This window comes from Odocoileus virginianus, chromosome 21, assembly GCF_023699985.2.
Source record: "Odocoileus virginianus isolate 20LAN1187 ecotype Illinois chromosome 21, Ovbor_1.2, whole genome shotgun sequence".
In the NCBI taxonomy this organism is placed as follows: domain Eukaryota; kingdom Metazoa; phylum Chordata; class Mammalia; order Artiodactyla; family Cervidae; genus Odocoileus; species Odocoileus virginianus.
In genome coordinates, this window is record NC_069694.1 from 10,332,194 (window position 1) to 10,354,141 (window position 21,948).

The window sequence follows — 21,948 nt, forward strand, 5'->3', positions numbered from 1 at the left end:
CCAGAGGGAGTAAACAAACAGTGGATAGAGGTGGAATCATAGCTGCTCCAGCTTATGTTGAAGCGTTATTAAAATGGAAGGTCGGAAGCTTATTTAGAGCAAAGAAGATTGAGCTGGGTGGTAGCAGTTCTGGGTTTTCATTCTTGCTCTGCCACTGATTGGCTCAGATAATTAAACTAATCTCTTTCTGTTTGAATGGCATCCTGTGAGAAAGAGAATGGGGTTACTCTCTCTAAGGCCATTATTTACATTTCATGCTAACGTTCCAGATATCTGGGCTCTTTCCAGACCCATTGACTTAGAATTCCTGGGACTTGCAATTGGAATCTCCATTCCTGTAAAGCATCCCAGTTGATTCAGTGACTGCTGACAAAAACCACACACATAAAACCCTGCTTTGTGGGGTTTTCTTCTGTAAAAATTATAAGCATCCAGCGAAAGAGATAAGGTATTTCTGGAGCTGAAAAATGTATAGAGCTCTCCTTTGTCAGCACTGGGTGCTGCTTTAGTTTGTCCTTGCTCATCCTGGGCTTGCTATACCTCTTTCTGTGGTTAACTTTCATTTGGAAGTGAATCTTTTTCCTGATGGAACATTTTGGAATGCGGGAACATTTAAGTAGAAAGTTAAGAAAATCTTTATCAGTGGTAATACGTTTTTAAATTTTGAAGAACTGGTGTCAATAAATTGTGTAGGGTTGTAAACTATAGCTGCTCTTTTGGGTTTTGTTTTTTTTTTTTTAATTTCTACAATCTCAATAATTTTTATGTAAAATTTTAATTTTTCAGCTTATTAATTATATGATGGCTATATAATTCCTTTTTCTTAATGCAAACTTTTATTATCAGAGTGTGATCTATTGGAGAGATTAAAACTCCATTTGCAAAGTCAGCATTAAACAAAGTACTTGAAAAACAATTTGAAACTCTTAATTCACATAAGTTCTTCTAACTCTGTGTGTATGTCTGGACATTTACTCTGAGTTTGTGGATTATTGTTCATCTTTGCTAGTGCTTTTTCTCTACTTCCAATAGGTGGCCTTAAGGTTTCCATGTCAAGCATCTGTACAGACATACTTTCAGTACTTTTTCATTTTTTCTGGGTCCATCTCTTCTACTAAATCAAGAACTTTAGTTTTGTAAGTTAAAATGGCTGTTAGAATGGACTATCCGAACTACGGTCATATTTTTGAAGTTCTTTACTTTTTAAGAAAAGAAGCATGATAATAGCAAGGGGTAGCAGTCTGCACATTCTTATCAGCAGTTCACTGCCAGGTCTAAACTCTACGCAATTAACATGAACTTTTCATTTTATCAGGCTTCCCTGATAGCTCAGTTGGGAAAGAATCTGTCTGCAATGCAGGAGAGCCCGGTTTGATTCCTGGGTCGGGAAGATCACCTGGAGAAGGGATAGGCTAGTCACTCTAGTATTCTTGGCTTCTCTTGTGGCTTAGCTGGTGAAGAATCAACCTGCAATGCAGAAGACCTGGGTTCAGTCCCTGAGTGGGAAGATCCCCTGGAGAAGGGAAACGCTACTCACTCCAGTATCCTGGCCTGGAGAATTCCAAGGACAGTATAGTCCATAGGGTCGCAAAGAGTCAGACTCGACTGAGTGACTTTCACTTCACTTTTCATTTTATCAGTTGCCCAGTTCAAAGATTCACTTATTAATATCTTTCTTTCCCTTTCATTTTTTAGTGGATTGTTGAAATTAACTTGAAGTAGCTTCAAAGTAGGAGAAATGCCTTAGGGAATATTAGGATTTTTTTTTGTTTTGTTTTTTTTTCACATAGGCTATATGAAGATATGTATAAAAACATTTCTTAGAAGGATGCAAAGTAGAAACAGATACCAAAATTCTTTACCTGATTAGTGGCAAAACAGTGGTCCTATTATAATTATTATATTATTAGTATATATTATTATTATATAAATTGAATGTTATCTGTTTAAATGCTTACACCCTGTCACAACCCACCTACACCTGTGTGTTTAATTTTTGCACATTTTCTTCCATTCCTTGTTTTTGCTTCCATTTATATACCTACAATATATTATAATTGTGATAGTTTCTCCATATTGTTATTTCAACTTTGTTTAACATGACTTGTGTGATAGAATTTATACAAGTTATGTTATAGTTCACCATGTTTCTGTATTTGTTTGTCCATTTTACAAAAATTTATTGGTTACCTCTTCCTGAGTGCTGCTCTAGATACTAAGTGCTCAGTGCTAACTCACAAGGTCCCTGCTCTTTGGGAACTTACCTTCCCTTGGGAGTAACACATTGTGATACGTAAATGAGCAAGATATCTGAGAGCCTTCTGTCTGTCTGTAGCCTTTTCTTTCTTTTTGATTAACTTTTTGGGCAAGAATCCCTATGACCCTTTTTCTAAAGAATTGCTTGTATTTAAAATGCTCTTAGGTACATAAATAAGTACTAGCTTCATTTTAACGTTGACAGTGTTAAAATTTTTATATTCCCAACTTAAGACTGTGACGATTTCCTTTATTCACCATGGGGTCACAAAGAGTCGGACACGACTGAGCGACTGAACTGATAGCTATTTTCAGGACTAGAGAGCTTATAGTTGAGAACATTTTTAATTTTAATATTATTTTGTTCTTTATGAATTTTCATTTTTTTCCTGTTTGTTGGAATTATTTTGTTTCTGACTATTTGAACTCTTCATGCAATATAGATATTAATCTTCATGTCATATTTTCTGTAACTGGTTTTCTAAGTTGCTTCTTTTGCATTTTCGCTTAATTTTTGTTGCATAGAAATTTTGTTTATAGAAATAAATTATGGGGTTTTTTTAATCAGTTCAAAGCTTACAGATTTCTGTATTTTGGAAATAATTATTTCATACATTTATTTATCTTGAAATGATGTGGATGTAAAATATAAGCCAGTATTTTAAAATTTTATATAGGTGATGAAGTAAGAACATTCACTGATGTATATATGTATGTAATATTATATATAAGGTATTGCTGCTTGAGTGAAATTTCTGCAAATAGATATGAGGCGAATTGAAGATAATTGACTTTGGTTTCTATTTGTGATGTTGTCCTGACAGTCAACCTCCCATCTTTCCTGATGAGTTTTTGGATATCATGTTAATATCAGGGACTTCATTACAACCAGATGTCTTGCTGGTGGGTTTGGTATCCATTTATTGATAATTGTGGCATTGAGGTTTTAACTACATTCACTTGATTAAACATTCTCAAATCTGGGTATAACAAGAGATTCATTCCCCCAATGTAATGTTCCCTTGTGTCTGGTATGGGAATGAAATTCTAATAGAATTTAAATAGACACCGTAGGGCTCTGGCTTGCGTGGTGCAGAAAGCAGCAGCAGGATGGAGGTGGTGGCCTCAAATTCTCTGGGTTCTGTATCTGGCCAAACTCTGCATCTGGTGTTTGCCCGGAAGCCTGGTGCCAATGTCACACAATGCCACATCTGTTTTCCACAAATGTCTAAGCACTGAGTTCTTAAATTCCTGGCAGGGAAACCTGGTATCCGTATTTCCAAAAATAGGTTTGAGATTTCAGAAAATTTGGGGTTAATAAACCCTTCTTTAATTTTTCTGTTTAGGAATGAAACCATTACTTTGCTCTTTCACTTTGTAGTTTTAAAAGGTAGCTCGAGCCAGGCTCTGTTACTACAAATTTGTACAAATAACCCATTTCTCTGTCTTGGTAAACATTTGTCACTTATTCTAACCTGAATGTTGAATATGGAATCATTGGTGTGAATACTTCCAGTCACCGTATTCTTATTGAAGACAAATTCTGTATTCAGAACCTTCAAATGAGAGGACTGTCTGGATGTATTAGACTCTCAACTCGTATTTCTTCATTCAATTTTTATAGCAGTGTTATAAAAGGTAGATACTACTGTCTTTTCGTAAATGAGGAAATTGAGGTCTGCACAGATTAAGGAACTTGCCAGCAGTCATAGAGCCAGTAAATGGATCAGCCAGGATTCTGCCCTGTTCTGACTCCTGGTGCTCACGCTGTCATTACTACCCCTGCACCATCAGACCTGTTCTGCCAAGCATGGCCATTCACGCTCTTTGGGATCATACATTGTGTGACAGCAAATTAACTGTAAAATATAGCTTCCTCCAGAGTCTGTTTTTAGCTTTGTGCTTTCCATAACAATGTATTTCTACCTATGGAACTTCTATGTTACTGTTTTTTCACTACAGTCTATAGGATTTTAAAGGTTGAAGTTTGGCATGTTCCTGACTCAGCCCTATATTTCAAAATGAGAATAGTGCTGACCATCAGATTGTAGATAATGGGTAATTTATTTTTAATTTTTGTGAAAGTTTAACATTCACATTTCATTCCATATTTTAAAATTTATATACACCTGATAGTTATTTTTAAGCATGCATTTTCTTGTAATTAACTTTTTAATAGGTAATATGTTCAGTTGGTTTCAAATTCAAGAGGAATAATGTAACAGTAATAATAATAGCTAACTGGAACTAGATAGCACTTACTGCACCAGGCATTCATCTAAGCACTTTTTATGCATTAATTTAATCCTCATACAGTGATGCAGTAGGTACTATTGTAGCCCTGATTTGCAGACAAGTGAGCTGAAGCAAGCGAGGTACACTTGATCAGCCTGGTCTGGACTTTGTTGTTTGATTAGTCAGGTGTCACCTCCTTTGGGAAGAAGATGAACTCAACACTCTCTTTTTTGAATTGGATTCAGTGCTTACCCTACAGACATGAATTATTCTTTTATTGCACATTTATTCTGTCTCATTTCTCCTTAGACTGTAAGCTTCCCCAAGTACCCCATCTTATGCTTTTGAGCAGGCCCACCACTTAGCATAATTTCTGGCTGTCGTGAGGTACCTACTCAACACAGTTTTCCTGGGACATATTTTCTCATTTTAAAAATGGCTGTATCTTCTTTCCGTTCTTCACAGAATTGTTAGGAAAATCAAATCAGAGTTCATAGCTGTTTGTAAGCTTCAGAGCACTAAGCAAATAAGTATTGAATCAATTATGGAGTGTGTGTGCTTAATGAACACCAGTGCTTTTACATCCTTTGGATATTAGCAAAAGGATTGGCATGCAGGACACATTGGCAATCCAATGTGTCACTGTATTCTAACCATTCCATTTCTAACCAGTAGTTTTAATAACTTCAAGTGCTTTTTTCTTAATCTGATTGTATGCTTTTTTTTCTTTTTTGCTCTGATGAAGGCCTAGAGAAATGTTTATGTCCTGATATTTAGATGATGTAGACTTGTACTATTTAGATTCTACAACTAGTTATGCTGTCTAATTCAGTGTTTCTTAATACTTGTTACATATGAAAATCATAAGGTGGTAGTTTTGTTTTGTTTTTTACCTGAAAATCATCAGGCTTTGTCTTCTCATTCTTGGGATCAGAATCTCAGAGTGGAGGGAGGGAGAGTTCAACACAGGTAATTTTGATGAGGCTCTAGGAATGAGATGTATTCTAAATATGTTCTAAAGGGTATGTGACAAGATGGCTTAATGTCACCACAAATATTTTTTTAATAAGAAATGCAGTCATTTCATTTTAATAGCTCTCGAGAGCACTGACATTTATTCTGTTATTCTGCTGTACATTTTACAGACCATTTGTGCCGGTGAGTTCAGTGGGTACTCTAATTACTCAAAACCATATGGCCTTGGCAGGCAGCTGATAAATGGGTTACAGTTTCTTTCCAGGCTGAAAAATCATCTTTGCCTTGCTTGGGATAAATTTGGGGCCTTGAGCTGAACCTCACTTATTTTATTTTTTTTAACAGAAATTGTCTCTTTATATGTAGATATTTCACGACTTGCTTGTAGAAATGAGGCACCATCTCTTTAGGCTGAAGCCTTGATGAGTCTCATCAGTTTCTATCCAGGGCTGTCAGTCTTACCATCTGTTGGTCTGAGTGTGTATTTCCACCCTTAGTAACACAGCACCTGCAGGCCAGGCCCCCATCAGAGAATAATAATCAGAGTAGTCTGTTAGCCAGCTATTGGTAGAATTGCACCATGGAAGATTGTTTGAGGAGATGCAGTCTATTTTTTTCTAGAGGTAGCCCCCTTTGATATGGGTCATCAGAAAGCTGTTTCTCTAAAGTGTCTTACCTTGCTAGCCCCACTTTATTTCCTCATTTATAAAAGAGAGTTTGAGTTTCCAACCACTTAAACATTGAAAGTTGGTCCAACACTTGCATTATCCAGCAGGAACACTGGTATGGATAATTGAGAATTTGTTTTCCGTAATAATTATAAGTTAATTATTTTAAGTAAATAAGTTCTAGCATACTATACCAGAACTAGCACTGAGGGCTGTGGGCACACCGGTATGCGGCGGGAGAGTGTACATAGTACACTAGGTGCTAACATACTATGCTAGAGCTTATTAAAATGGAGCATGTTGGGAAAGTTTGGCTTCCCTCCTGCATATATATCATTTAAGTACTGATTTTTGTTAGGTGGGCTTCCAATACAAAATGGAAGTATGTCACCTTCTTCTAAGTATTTCACAACACCTAGCATGTCCCTGCATCTTTTACATTACTGATTCAATTCCTGGTTTGTTTCTCCCAACAGAAGGAGCCATTTGTTCTTGCATCAGAAAAAATCATATTCAGTTTACAAATGAGTCATTTCCTCATTCTAACTAAAAATGGGTACATTTTTAAAAACATGAAGCAAAACTTCTCTGCAGTTTGTGAATGGAAGCCCTTTATGAGTGTGGAAAATTTGTTGCATTGTTGTTTTATTCCACTTATTTTATCAGCCAGGAATGCATTAGTCTCTCTAATGACAAAAAACTGAAGGATAGCGTAAATAGATTAGGGACTTGTTTGTTTTAACAAATCTCTTGCTGAGGCCATCAGGGAACAAGATTTTCCCTTTTTTTTTTCTTCACTTTGACATCCGTACAGTACAAGAATTTGTCCTCAGGTTTTTCATCTCAAGGATGCTTACATTCTAAAATGGCTTTGTTTTTTTTCATACATTGAAATGAATTAGCCATGGATTTACATGTATTCCCCATCCCAGTCCCCCCTCCCACCTCCCTCTCCACCCGCTAGCCTCCAACTAATAAAAACAAATGGAAAAAAAAAATAATAAAATGGCTTTGTTATTTCCCAAGAAGATGGAAAGGGATGAAAAGTCTTTTCTTCCAAGATTTGTCTCTCCCCTTTGCCCCCCAGGCTGGAAATTACTTATATTTTATCGACCAAAACTATGACATATGGCCCCGCCTAGCTGCAAGGGAGATAGGAAAATAGCACTTTTACTTTTAGCATGTCCAACAGGCGAGACAAAGAGAAGGCAGCTCCTGAGGTGTTTCTTTCACAGTCTCTGCTGAAAGCGTCCTTCCTGAAAGTGGGCCAATATTTTTTGTAGTTATCTTTAGTATGGATATTTTTTCCTAGTCATAACTTAATTTAGGAATTCAGAGCACATTTAATCTGAACCTGTTGACAGAGATAATTCATTTTTTGATAATTATATTTTTAAGGTGTGAGATGGTTTGATAAATCAAATTCCAAAACCCTTATGGCTAGATGATATATTGCAGACTTTAATGCTTTTCGATGGTAGACTGTGTACCTTTTTGAACACTCTCTAATTTTGGAGGGACAAGCTGAACATAGTGGCTGTAGGTGTTGAACAAATGGCATTTTGCATACAAAAATAGCATTTGAGGAGCTTTTTAAGAATCTAATTGAAGGAAGAAGAAACTAATAAAATTGTAGAAATGAGATAAAATTGTAAAGCAAGTAATTCTTTTGTTTGAGAGCAAATGAGGATGGTAGTGTGACAGAGCAGAGGTAATGCCACACAGCGGAGAGAGCCAGGCGTCAGGCGGCCTGGGTTTCCGTCCTTTTCTACCACGTACAGCCGTCTCCTCTCCGTGTTACTCTGCCTCTTTGAGTCGTGGTCTCCCCTTCTTCTTGTCTACATAGTCACTGTACCAACCTCACAGTGTCATTTGACTCCCCCACCTAGAAAATGGGAAGGGTTTGTTTCCTGTTAGTTCCCCTCACTAAATGGCTGAAGGTGAAAAAGTGCCTAACTGTTAAAAGCAAGCCATGTGTAGCTCAAGATCTGTGTCCTAGTCAACTTATGTACTATGTGCAAAAAAGCTTTGCTTTATTAGTAGCCTGTTAAGCTTCAAATGCTATCATGTTATCATGTATTTAAAGTATATATATATATATATATCATGTATATAAAATAAGATATATCTTACATATCATGTCTATGAAATAAAACCACTCTCAATCCATTTTTAATGAATTGCTTAATTCCATATTTACATGTAGTAAAATTTAATGAGATTTATTAAATGTTAGAGAATAGAATTTTATTTTCAAGATCCATATTTTCATTTCTTTATGATTTTTTGTTTTTCTCCAAACTAGGATTTTAAGAGTGGACTTGGTATTACCATAATCCCTATGAATGTAGCAAATGTAAAACAAGTGGACCGAACTGTAAAACAGTCTTTTGAAATAATCACTCCCTATAGGAGTTTTAGGTAAGTTATATTTAAATATTTTTTGTTTGTACTATTACAGTAAAGCTTGGGTGACCCATTGTTACATTGCCAGTCGTGATTTGACTTCTTATAAGACACAGTAAAATTACATTCTTACTTTTTCATATTGTGTCATTTATTAGCCAGTGTGTAAAAATTTACCAATAGGTACCAAAGATGCTCAGTAGCACTGATTATTAGATACACATCAAAACTACAATGAGGTACCACCTTGCACCAGAATGGACATCATTAAGAAGGCTACAAATAACGTGTTGGAGTGAGTGTGGAGAAAAGGGAACTCTTCTACACTTTTGGTGGATGTATAAATTAATGCAGCCACTATGGAAAAGATTATGGAGGGTTCCTTAAAAAACTAAAAATAGAGATACCATATGATCCTACAGTCTTACTCCTGGGCATATATTCAGAGAAAACTCTAATTCAAAAAGATGTATGCACCCCAGTGTTCACTGCAGTGTTATTTAGAATAGCCAAGACATGGAAGCAACCTAAATATCCATCAACAGATGAATAGATAAAGAAGATATGGTGTGTATATATGTATATACAAGAAAGACAAATACCATAAAGCATCTCTTTTATGTAGAATTGTAAAAAAATATAAATGATCTTATTTACAAAACAGAAATAGATTCACAGAAAAGACTTATGGGAAAACATCCCCACCAAAGGGGAAATAAATTAGGAATTTGGGATTAGCATATACACACCATTATATATAAAGTGGGTAAACAATAAGCCCCTACTGTATAGCACAGGGAACTATATTCAATATTTTGTAATAACCCTATAATGGAAAAGAATATGAACATATATGTGAAATGAATCACTTTGCTGTGTACCTGAAACAGAAAAAATTGCATTTTTATTTTTTCAGATCATGTAATTTGTTAGCCAGTACATAAAAACACCTTGCTGAAGTGACTGGACTAATCATATAACCTGCAAAGATACTAATTTCTTGAGATTTAATAGTTTCTTTTCATAATATCTTTTTTCTTAGAAGACTTGATGATTTTTGATTCACAAATATATGAAAAATTGTTGTGAGGGAATAAAATAAAAATAGATATAGCATTGTCTTTAAGCTGTATTGTTATTTTGCCTTTTTTTTTTAGCCTAATCAAATACAATCTCTCCTTTAAGATTAATCCCTAATTACGGTTGTTCAGTGATTTTCTAAAAGCAATTCCAGCTTAAACTGCTGCCAAATTTAATGACTCATAGCACTTATTGATCAAATATCTTAGCATTTTGATGTATATCTTGTATTATGGTCCTCTACTAATTACTTTATTATGACAGTGAAACAGAAAACTTAATGTATGTTCCGAGTATGTGTTAATAATCTATAGTAACTCCATTGCTTTAGAGGGGCATGAGTCATATCTGTTGAGTTCAACCACATTAATTTCTCACAAATAATCAACATACCACAAAGTAGTATGTGGGTTAGAGGCAATCGTCACAGGATTTTGAAGGTCTAGCAATTAATTACTTTGTGATTTCAAAAATGCTATTAATACCAAATGTAGTACCCATATTATCTGTTAAAATATGTCTACTGGCTGGAATTTTGAAAAAGAATAACAAGCTTTATTTTCATAAAGGAAATTCAAGCCTTAACTGAAAATATAGACATTGTCTAAACTGTTTTTACTTAAAATGCTTTATATTATGTCAGACTTGCACCGTTTGTCCTCATACCAACCAATTCTCCAACTCCGCATACACCAGCTGGGTGTCCTATACCTTCCCGGAGGGAGACTCAGACCCACGGGGTTCAGGGCTCAGTCCCGGAAGACTGTCCTCGGGTTACTCTCACTCAGCCCAGCTGAGCTCAAACTGGGGTGCCCGTTACCCTCTCTCCCCCGGATTTGATCATTTGCTGAAATGTCTCAGAGAACTCAGGAGAAGAGCTCCAGGAGCATTACCAGCTTATGATAAAAAGCGCCGCTCAGGAATGGCCACATGGGAGAGCTTTGGGGGGCACGGCTCAGGGGGTGTCTGGTAGGAGCTCCCACGCGCTCTCTGGATGCAGCACCCTCCTGGCCCCTCCGTGTGTTCATCAGCCTCGGAGTTCTGCAAACCCTGTTGTCTGGGGGATTTTACGGAGGTTTCATTTCATCGGCCAGACGGATGAGACCCAGGGTGTGTGTGCCTGCTCAGTCGTGTCTGACTCCTTGCTCACCAGGCTGCTCAGTCCGTGGGCTTTTCCAGGCAAGAATACTGATGTGGGTTGCCATTTCCTCCTCCAGGGGATCTTCCCAACCCAGGCTTCGAACCGTCATGTTCTGTGTCGCCTGCATTAGCAGTTGGATTCTTTACCACTCGTGCTACCTGGGAAACCCTGAAACCCTGGGCCGTTGATGATTAAGTCAATTACCAGCCTGTCTCACCTTCCCAGGGGCTTCCCGGGTGGCACCAGGGGTAAAGAATTCACCTGCCAATACAGGAGACGCAGGTTTGATCCCTGAGTTGGGAAGATCGCCAGGAGTAGGAGGCAGCAACCTGCTCCAGTATTCTTGCCTGGGAAATTTCGTGGACGGAGGAGCCTGGTGGGCTGCAGTAGCAAAGAGTCAAACATGATCAAGCACCGCAGTTCTCCCCTTCCCAGAGGTCAAGGGATAGGAAAGTTCCAGCTCTCTAGTCCCATCTTGGTCTTCTGCTGACCAGCTCCCATGCGGAAGCCTCCAGTCGGAAGCTGTCCATTAGCACATAAAGGGTTTTTGCCACTCGGGATTCCAAGGATCTGAGAAACTGTACACCTGGAACCAGGGACAGGGACCAGCCTATTTTCCATTGTACCGTGTGGGCTCTGACCAGTCTCTACAGAGAAGCAGGAAAGAAACCACTAAAGGATTTATAGATGTTATAGTGATAATGAAACATGGAGTGATTAAAAACATATAATCCATGGGGCCACTCAATTTCTCTATAGATTATGTAGGATATATTAGTCCTCTGTTATGTTCATTGTATCTCAAAACATTTTCATCTTCAGAACAGAAAATTGTAGTGGGAAGCGTCATTCTATGGGTCATTGACTGAGTTTGGGGCACTGTGTATAGTACATTTTCTGGTTTATTATAAGTACTCTGTAAATATTTCTTGAAGGAGTGAACTGATGTTTTAATGTTTTATTCTTTCACTCAGGTACTCCATAAGCACTAAGAATTGGAATAAATAAGAATGAGGCTAAAAATGGGTTAGCATTCTGTTAGAATACTAATCACTTAAAACTTTTTTGATTTCTCAGTTTCTGAAAGCCATCTGGACATTCTTCCAATTAAAAAAAAATCTATTTTTAAGACAAAAAAATCAAATTTCTGGTGGGTGTTTTTGATAACTTATTTTCAGACTATGGCATATTTTCTTGGCAAAATAACCCACTTAGTCCTGAAACTCTGCCAGTCTCTCATTGATTATGATGTAACCACTGCTTAGAAAACATGGCCTCACTTTTAAGCTTTTGACCTAACAAGGTGATTTTTATATCCTGGTCAGAAAAATGTGTATGTTAATTTTGGCTCAAGATAGGTAAACAAAGTCATAAGCAACGTGGAAAGTCAAAGGAAAAAAATAGATTTCTCAATGAGATGGTTTTTAACAGAAAAGACTGCAATGGCCTGGAAGGCATATTTTTCAGCCGCTGTCTCCTTTGTGAGTGAAATGAATATACAAACTGAACATCCTGCTTAATTGGCCTTTACAAGGGAGATCGATAATGCAGAAACATTCATTGTTTCAGCTTTACCGCTGAGTCTGAAAAAGAGAAGCAGGAGTGGATTGACGCTGTGCAGCAATCAATAGCAGAAACTCTCTCTGATTATGAAGTAGCCGAGAAGATTTGGTACAATGAGTCCAACAGGAGCTGCGCAGATTGCAAAGCCCCAGATCCCGACTGGGCCTCCATCAATCTCTGTGTTGTCATCTGCAAGAAGTGTGCAGGTAATTAGTGATAAGTTACGCTCATCGCTGTTTGGTAGCAGATCGGCACCGAATGCTCTTTAGTCTCATATATACTGTGTCCCAGCTAATGGCTGTGAAGAATAAAAGCCGAGAAAGCTGATTACATTTAAATCAAATTGAGAAATATCATTCTATACTTCTCTTATGCATGGCTTAGAGATAAAAATTGATTTAAAGCATGTAATCATTTTTTGTGTGTGTGCCTACTGGACCATGTATGGATTTTTAAAAGACAATACTGAAATTTTCAGATTTGGGATGAATGTGTTTCAGAACGCACCCTGAACACACTCACTGTTCGTATGACTTGTCCCTTTTCCTAAATCATATTTTGTAAGACGTACTTTTCACATTTCAAGGCTGCTCTGCTTTCTAATCTTGTTACACAAGATCTGCTCTCTCTTATAATGAGAATTATTATATAGAAGCATTTTCCAGGCATATTGAAGTTTATGAAAGTAACCAGTGTTGTGACTTGTTTTCTCCTTGTGACCTTAAACTTAATGGACTATTTGACATCTCGTATTTGGGCGGTAAGGCAACTGTCCAAGTGAGTGAAGGGAATGGACCCTAGCGTAGGTATGTGACTGTGGGGGTCTTGGAATAATAAAGTCAGCCACTGTTTCCACTGTTTCCCCATCTATTTGCCATGAAGTGATGGGACCGGATGCCATGATCTTAGTTTTCTGAATGCTGAGCTTTAAGCCAACTTTTTCTCTTTCCTCTTTTGTTTTCATCAAGAGGCTCTTTAGTTCTTCCTCACTTTCTGCCATAAGGGTGGTGTCATCTGCCTATCTGAGGTTATTGATATTTCTCTTGGCAATCATCAGCATCCTGTAATCAGTCTTCATCTACCTCACCTCCAATACAAACATTTCACCACATTTACCAGTGTATTTTACCTCTCGGCTTCCGTGTGGTCAGTTCCTATCTTCATTGTGCTCTCTGGAGTAGTTGACACTCTTGACCAGTCTACCTCTCAGTGACTCCCCGTCTTGCCTCAACTTCCAGCAGGCCGTTTCCTCTTAGTGTGCTCTTGTTATCCTGCTCATCCTTTGCCTGCTCCTAAAACGTGTGTGTTGCCTTGGGTTGTATCCTCAGATCTCTTTTATTCTGATATTCCTGAGTGATGTTATTTATCATTTAAATCCCACAGTCTTTTTAAGCAGGTGTTTCTTAGTCTGTTGGGAACCATACTCCTGTATCTCCTGCTAGGGTCTCCACTTGGATTTGCTCAAGATACCTCAAAATGAACATGATGGTACGGAGTTCTCATTGCTTCCCAGCTCACTACATGAAGCTGAATATTTTCCTATATTACAAATCTTGACCAGAAGTGATCCACTCTGCCCTTCACTCAAGCCTAAAACCTGAGAGTCCCTCTTGATCCTTCCCCTTTCCTTAAAGCCCACCAGATTCCATCCCGGTTTTACCTTCTAGGTATCTCTAAATCTGTTCTCCGCTTCATTTCTTTTCCCAGCTGCCCCAACTCAGAACCTTAGGCTACTCCAGCATCCTTTCTTCCTGCCTGCCTTTGAGCTTTGCTCCTTTTGGTGTTGCCTTTTTGTAGTCTCTGTAAGTGCAAACGTATGCCAGGTGCTATCATGGGAATTCCAGGGCATGGTGCTCTGAGTAATTTTTTTCTCAGAGAAGGGAGGAAAGGAACCTACCTAATGTACAGAGAGGAATGAACTTTCTCATGATCATTGGGCAGAAGATCCTTAAGACCAAAGATGATGTTTTGTGTTCTTTTCTCCTTTTCAGCTTAGAAAGAGTCTGACATAGGCCTGGATGCCCAGTAAAGTCTGAATGATGATTTATACAGCAGAATTAAATTGATGATACTAGAATGCTGGGCTGTTACTGTCTTCCAGGTATAATCATAGAATAAAGAATCCACTTTAGATTTCTTAAGTATACATTCATTAGCTAGTATGTTGCTAGTCATTTTTTTAAGAGTAATGGATGATATCTGTATTCACATATATGTAATTTACACAGACCCATTATAAAGAGTTTTCAGTGACTTACAATTTCTAGTCAGTTACCAAACAATGAAAAAATTATATATGTATACACATACATACATGTACACACATAAACACAAATACATGAATACATACTTTTAAAGGGCTTCCTGGTAGCTCTGCTGGTAAAGAATCTTGCCTGCAATGCAGGAGACCCCAGTTCAATTCCAGGGTCAGGAAGATCCCCTGGAAAAGGGATAGGTTCCCCACTCCATTATTCATGGGCTTCCCGGTGGCTCAGATGGTAAAGAATTCACCTGCAGTGGGGAAACTTGGGTGTGATCTCTAGGTTGGGAAGATACCCTTGAGAAGAGCATGGCAACCCACTCCAGTATTCTTGCCTGGAGAATCCCCATGGACAAAGGAGCTTGGTGGGCTATAGTCCGTGGGTCACTAAGAGTTGGACACAACTGAGCAGGTGATTCCCATAATCTTTCTTATTGTTGGTTATGATTTCTGTTTGATTACTACCACTACTGTGGTATAAAAAAGTAGGTAATAGTTTAAGTTGAAAAGAGATATTAATGCAGCCATACATATATTTATTGTTGTTGTTCTGTTGCCAAATTGTGTCCAAATCTTTGTGACCCCATGGATGGCAGCACTTCAGGGTTCCCTGTCCTTTACTATATCCTGGAGTTTGCTCAAACTCATGTCCATTAAGTTGGTGATGCTATCCAACCATCTTATCCTCTGTTGCCGCTTCTTCTTGCTTTCGTTCTTTCCCAGCATCACGGTATTTCCCAATGAGTCAGCTCTTCACATCACTGTGCCAAAGTATTGTAGCTTCAGCTTCAGCATCAGTCCTTTCAGTGACCATACAGCATTGACTTCCTTTAGGATTGACTGGTTTGATTCTCCTTCCTGTCCAAGGGACTCCTGAGTCTTCTCCAGCAGCATAGCTCAAAAGCATCAATTTTTTGGTGCTTAGCCTTCTTTTTGGTCAGATTCTCAACATCCATACATGACTACTGGAAAAACCATAGCTTTGACTATATGGACCTTTGTTGGCAAAGTGATATCTTGGTTTTTAATACACTGTCTAGGTTTGCCATAGTTTTTCTTCCAAGGAGCAAGTGTCTTAATGGCTGCAGTCACCATCTGCAGTGATTTGAAGCCGAAGAAAATAAAGTCTCTCACTGTTCCCATTTTTTCCCCATCTGTTTGCCATGAAGTGATGGGATTGGATGCCATGATCTTAGTTTTCTGAATGCTCAGTTTTAAGGCATCTTTTTCACTCTCCTCTTTCACCTTCATCAAGAAGTTCTTTAGTTCCTCTTCACTTTCTGCCACTAGGGTGGTATCATCTGCATATCTGAAGTTACTGATATTTCTCCTGGCAATCTTGATTTCACCTTGAGCTTCATCCAGCTTGGCATTTCACATGATGTACTCTGCATATAAGTTAAATAAGCAGGGTGACAATATGCAGCCTTGACATACTCCTTTCCCAATTTGGAACCAGTCCATTGTTCCATGTCCGATTCTAACTGTTGCTTCTTGACCTGTATACAGGTTTCTCAGAAGGCAGGTAATGTGATCTGGTATTCCCATGTGTTGAAGAATTTTCCACAGTTTGTTGTGATTGACACAGTCAAAGGCTTTAGTGTATTCCTTGAAGCAGAAGTAGATGTTTTTCTGGAATTTCCTTGCTTTCTTTATGATTCAGTGAATATTCATAGTTTGATCTCTGGCTCCTCTGCCTTTTCTGAATCCAGCTTGTTATCTGGAAGTTCTTGGTTCATGTATTGCTGAAGCCTAGCTTGAAAGATTTTGAGCATAACCTTACTAGCATGTGAAATGAGCACAACTGTATGGTAGTTTGAACATTCTTTGACACTGCCCTTCTTTGGAATTGGAATGAAAACTGACTTTTCAGTAGTGGCCACTACTGATGTTCTGGCATAGTGAGTGCAGCATTTTAACAGCGTCATCTTTTAGGATTTTAAGTAGTTTAGCTGAAATTCAATCACCTCCAATCGCTTTGTTCATAGTAATGCTTCCTAAGGCCCACTTGACTTTACACTCCAGGATGTCTGGCTCTAGGTGAGTGACCATACCATCGTGGTTATCTGGGTTATTAAGACCTTTTTTTGTATGTAGCTCTTCTCTGTATTCTTGCCACCTCTTCTTAATCTCTCTGCTTTCTGTTAGATCCTTACTGTTTCTGTCTTTTATCGTGTCCATTCTTTCATGGAATGTTCCCTTGATGTCTCCAATTTTCTTGAGATTTGTAGTCTTTCCCATTTTGTTGTTTTCCTGTATTTCTTTGTATTGTTCCTTTAAGAAGGCTTTCTACCAGTCTCTCCTCCTTATTTTCTGGAACTCTCCATTCAGTGGGGTATATCTTTCTGTTTCTCCCTTGCCTTTAGCTTCTATTCTTTTCTCTGCTATTGTAAAGCCTGCTTAGAAAACCAGTTGGCCTTCTTGCATTTCTCTTTGGCAGGTTTTGGTCGTTGGCTTCTGTACAGTGTTACAAACCTCAGTCTATAATTCTTCAGGCACTCTGTCTACCAGATCTAATCCCTTGAATCTATTCTTTATCTCCACTGTGTAATCAAAAGGGATTTGATTTATACCTGAATGGTCTTGTGGTTTTCCCCACTTTCTTCAATTTAAGTCTGAATTTTGCAATAAGTAGTGGATGATCTGAGCCATAGTCAGTTCCAGGTCTTGTTTTTGCTTCTCTATCTTTGGTTGCAAAGAATATAATCAATCAATCTGATTTTGGTGTTGACCATCTGGTGATGTCCATGTGTTTTAATGTTAATACAGATTGCCATGTATATATACATACATACTTTTTATGATAAAATACATGTACATAGAAATTCAAAGAGAATTACTTTATTTTTTTGGTCTACAGGGCAACATAGATCTTTAGGACCAAAAGATTCCAAGGTTAGAAGTCTGAAAATGGATGCCAGCATTTGGAGCAATGAGCTCATTGAGGTGAGTCTGACTTGACTGTGGTGTGATCAGCCAGAATCTGGGAGGAAATGTGCATTTGTTGGCGGGATGAAGTTACTTTAGGATCTCTCTGATCAAGATCTCGGCACAGTATAAAAAATGACTTATCGCCTGTTGTCTAGTGGTAACTTTCTACCTTAACTTTCAGAATGCTTCCTAAATGAGGTGGTTATTTTAAAAATAAAAATAAAAAATGCAAGGAGCTTTAGTGGTAATAACTACTTTAAAAGGCTTGGCAGCTCTTTTTAAAGCCAGAACTTACTCTCTTTCTTTTTAACCCAGCATGGATAAAATATCAGAATGGTGAATGAAAACATTTGGCAAAATTGACTATTCTTATCTCGGCACACTCTGTCATTAACTGCAATTTTGTCTAACTTGCTATCTCCCGCGTCTATTCTGTGCTTGGGTCTCAGTAACACTCTCAACCATATTAGCCCACCTACTCAGCCATTTTAAATGAATCTGTCTCAATGCGAGCTAGCTGCAAAAAGTAATAATGCTTTTGCTGCAATTCGTGTTGCTTGCAGTTTCTTTTCTAGTTACTCTTTTACCATTATTAAGAGCAGCTAGGCTGTTTAAATAGAAATATTGTCTGCTTTCACACTCCGTCTTCCAGAAAAAATTGGGTCTTTTTTGTATTTTTGCATATTTTACACTAAGCTGTGCTTTAATTTGTCACGTGACTCAGTTTTCTGCAGATTCAAAAATGTTGTTTGAATTGATACGTTTTGTAATTCTTTGATAATTCAGCTTTTTATTGTCATTGGAAACAAAAGAGCTAATGACTTTTGGGCTGGTAATCTTCAAAAAGATGAAGAATTACACATGGACTCTTCAGTAGAAAAGAGAAAAAATTTTATCACTCAGAAGTACAAAGAAGGAAGATTCAGAAAAACCCTTTTGGCGTCTCTTACCAAGGAAGAATTAAATAAGGTAACCAATGAAATGTAACAAAAGACATGGATGTTAAGGTCTTTTTAAGCCTGTGCCAAGGGTTTTGAAAAAAAGTTAAAAAAATAGTTTGCTGTTTCATAAAATTATTGTTTAATTTTATTTCCTTTTGTAACATTGCACCTTAGATCTTTTACCTTCATTTTACTTGAGGGATTCATTATCAAGGGCAAGTAAACTTTTTCTCCTTCACTGAAGTTTCTATCTGATGTACACCCACCCCAATTAAACCTTGAATAACTTTCCCCATATTAAGGACAGGATACTGAACATGGTAACTTCAGCTGTGCGCTGCTGACTTGGTGTCAGCAAAATGGACTTCATTTGTTAGTTTATTGTTACTGATAGTGGTCTGTTCAGTGCCATTGATTGCAAGTGGCCTTTGCTGAGTGATTCTGGGTCGTCTTGTGACCATTCTATATTGCCCTTTTAGCAAAGAATTTTTTTAACATCTTGCCCTCCTTTTTTAAAAAAAAAATCAACTGCTTCAATTTCTTGTGTGTCAGAAGGTTCTTCTATGTATAGATATTTAAAACATATACTTTAATATGCTTAGGGTATGCTTTCTTGGTTTTCAGTTCTTTAGAATGCATTCAGTGTCAATGCTTATTGGATAAGCATCCCCAACTACATAGCATTATGCTGAAAAAATTGGAAAATGAAGACCTTTTCAATTCTTCTCTAGAAATGATAAGATTTATACAGTTGTTTTATATTTCTCTTCTGTTGGTTTAGTTCCCATAAATTAAGTTCTTGCTTCTTTATACATCTTTGGTATTAGTAAAGTGAGGCCACCAATGGATTTTGAAGCAAGGATGTACAATAAATGCAGGATGCAGAATCTATACTTAAGGTAGGGGAGAGTCAGAGAGATGGGACAGAGGTAGGCAATCATATATAGGTTATTACTAAGTCATTTAGTTTTGTTCAGGGTGATATTTTCATGGATGCTAATTGCTGTGAAAATAATGGACCCATTTATACAAGACATGCATGAAATAATGATAACAGGGTATAACCAAGGGTTATAATTAATCTAGTTCTATGCATCGGAGGCCCATAAAAAATAAGTACATAAATAATAAGTTGTGGATTTGGGGAAGTAACTGGCAAGATTGGAGAACTAGGGCATAATTTCCCCCCAGTGGATTCTCTCTTTTTGATAATGACAGGAATCTTGTCAGAGGGTAAATACTAATGACCCCAAAGGAGGGTTTTTCTGCCACACCATATAGATACCTTGAGCTAAGATATTAGATAAGCTTGGTTTTAATTACTAGCTGTTTCTTTCTTCTTCAAGATATGTAGGGATGTCTATCTGTTAGGATTTACTACCACATTGGGCTTCTTAAAAATGGCACTCTTAACATCAGCAAATAATTTTTAAAAATTACTTTATTGAGGAGATGCTGCTTAAAAATTGGCTCTGTGGGTGTCTTCATTGGAAAACTGTATATTTAGGTCCTCTATCCATTTTTTAAATTGGATTGTCTCTTTCTATTTGAGTTGCATGTGTTATCTGTATATTCTGGTTGCTAACCCTTATGCAGTATGTGGTTTGAATGTATTTTCCCTTGTGCTGTGGGTTTTACCTTTTCATTTTGTTGGTTGATTTGCTATGCAGAAGTTTTTTAATTTGCTATAATTCCACTTAATTGATTTTTGCTTTTTATACTTGTGCTTTTGATATCATATCCAAAAAATCATTGCCAAGACTGATGTCTTCCCTGGTCGTTCAGCAGTAAAGAATCCACCTGCAAAACAAGTGCTGCAGGAGACATGGGTTTGATCCCTGGGTTGGGAAGATTCCCTGGAGGAAGGCTTGGCAACCCACTCCAGTACTCTTGCCTGGCAAATCCCATGGACAGAGGAGCCTGGTGGGCTACAGTCCATAGGGTTGCAAAGAGTTGGACATGACTGAAGCAACTTAGCATGCATGCAGAAACATTCATGCAAACAAAATATTTAGTGGATACTTTATTACTGCATTTGAAGTACATTGAAGTTTCTGAGCATTGCCATTATCATAGTGTGTAAAATACGGAAAGTATCTTCCATGGCAGATATAATGGATTTGAAGATTTGGAACATCAGCACAGCAAATCAATGAATAGACACTTAGTAATCTTCTGTGGAAATTTAAATTCGTGTAAACCAGGCCTTTGTTACCTGTTGGTTAGTTCAGGGCGCAATAATTATTAAGAAATATAAACTTTAGCTCATGAACGAACTGGCAGACTTTCTTGCATTTTAATTGCTAGAATTCTCTCTTCTTCACTTAGAAGCTGTATTTTCTTTTATCGACCAGGCTCTGTGTGCCGCTGTGGTGAAACCAGATGTTCTGGAAACAATGGCTTTGCTGTTCAGTGGAGCAGATGTCATGTGCGCGACAGGTGATCCTGAGCACAGCACCCCCTATCTGCTGGCCAAGAAGGCAGGGCAGAGTCTGCAGATGGAGTTTCTCTACCATAACAAATTCTCAGGTTAGGCCCTCTCATGCCTCCACCAACCTGGTCCCTCCTGATAGATCCTTGAAAGGACTGAAGCTCAAATCTGTAAATTTCTCAAATCAGAAACACTATTAGGATGAAAAGAAAATGTAATTATCAGAAAGACGGAAAATGCTTCTTAAGACCCATGTTTTATTTCCTTTCAAGGAAGAGTTTAGGAAATCAATCTTTTATGTGCCTTTAATCATCTAAATGGAAGATTAAAATAGTTAATCCCATGTAATCATTTTCACTAAAATTAAATCTAGTTTTCATGTATGAATAATAAACACAACCAAAGTGCAAATTTTATGCAAAGCAAAATAAATGTTTCTGTATCTTTTATTCTGCAGTATATTTGAAGTAGTTTTTCTTCTACCTCAGAACTCACCAACATATTCATAAGCCAAGGGAAAATTGTTTACATTTCAGATTTCAGATGTGGTATTTCTGTAATTTTTCTAGATTTCCCTCAACATGACACGTATTCTGAAGGTGGATTAAATCAAGAGTCCTCCCAGTCTACGTTCCTCTGTGACTTTTTGTATCAGGCTCCTGCTGGTGCTTCTAAACTCTCTTCAGAAAAAAAACTGCTTGAAGGTATCTTTTCTGCTCCTTTTAGATTTTGTCATGATAAAATTTTATTTCATTATCAAAACAATTAGGTTTAAGTTTTGATATTTTTCCCCGTGAGATGTTAGATTTGATCTTGCAGTAGAGAAATATTTATTTTTTTGAGGATTTATAAATGCTTCCAGGCACAGATATTATTTCATGCACTGCAGCAAAGATTTACTACTGGTTCAGAATGCTGAGTGAATTCTCAGCAGAATTCTCTGACATCTACCTCAGAGACAACCAATTCTGCTTCAGGATTTAAGAGTTATTCCAAAGAAATGTGAAACTCAGCCCCTTCCCTTTGGGACAGACCCCCCAGCTGGGGAGATAATATAGATA

At 37.6% G+C, this 21,948-nt stretch overlaps 1 protein-coding gene across 3 annotated transcripts in view; it reads left to right on the forward strand.

The window, feature by feature from the left end:
* Positions 1 to 21,948, forward strand: part of ARAP2 (ArfGAP with RhoGAP domain, ankyrin repeat and PH domain 2) — a 184,137-nt gene that overhangs the window by 62,827 nt on the left and 99,362 nt on the right. For all 3 annotated transcript variants that reach the window (XM_070452058.1, XM_070452060.1, XM_070452059.1), the window contains exons 10-15: positions 8,440 to 8,555; positions 12,331 to 12,530; positions 17,445 to 17,530; positions 18,302 to 18,484; positions 20,811 to 20,985; positions 21,457 to 21,591. In XM_070452058.1, coding sequence (XP_070308159.1) covers positions 8,440 to 8,555; positions 12,331 to 12,530; positions 17,445 to 17,530; positions 18,302 to 18,484; positions 20,811 to 20,985; positions 21,457 to 21,591 — 895 coding nt within the window. The remainder of the gene's footprint in view (positions 1 to 8,439; positions 8,556 to 12,330; positions 12,531 to 17,444; positions 17,531 to 18,301; positions 18,485 to 20,810; positions 20,986 to 21,456; positions 21,592 to 21,948) is intronic.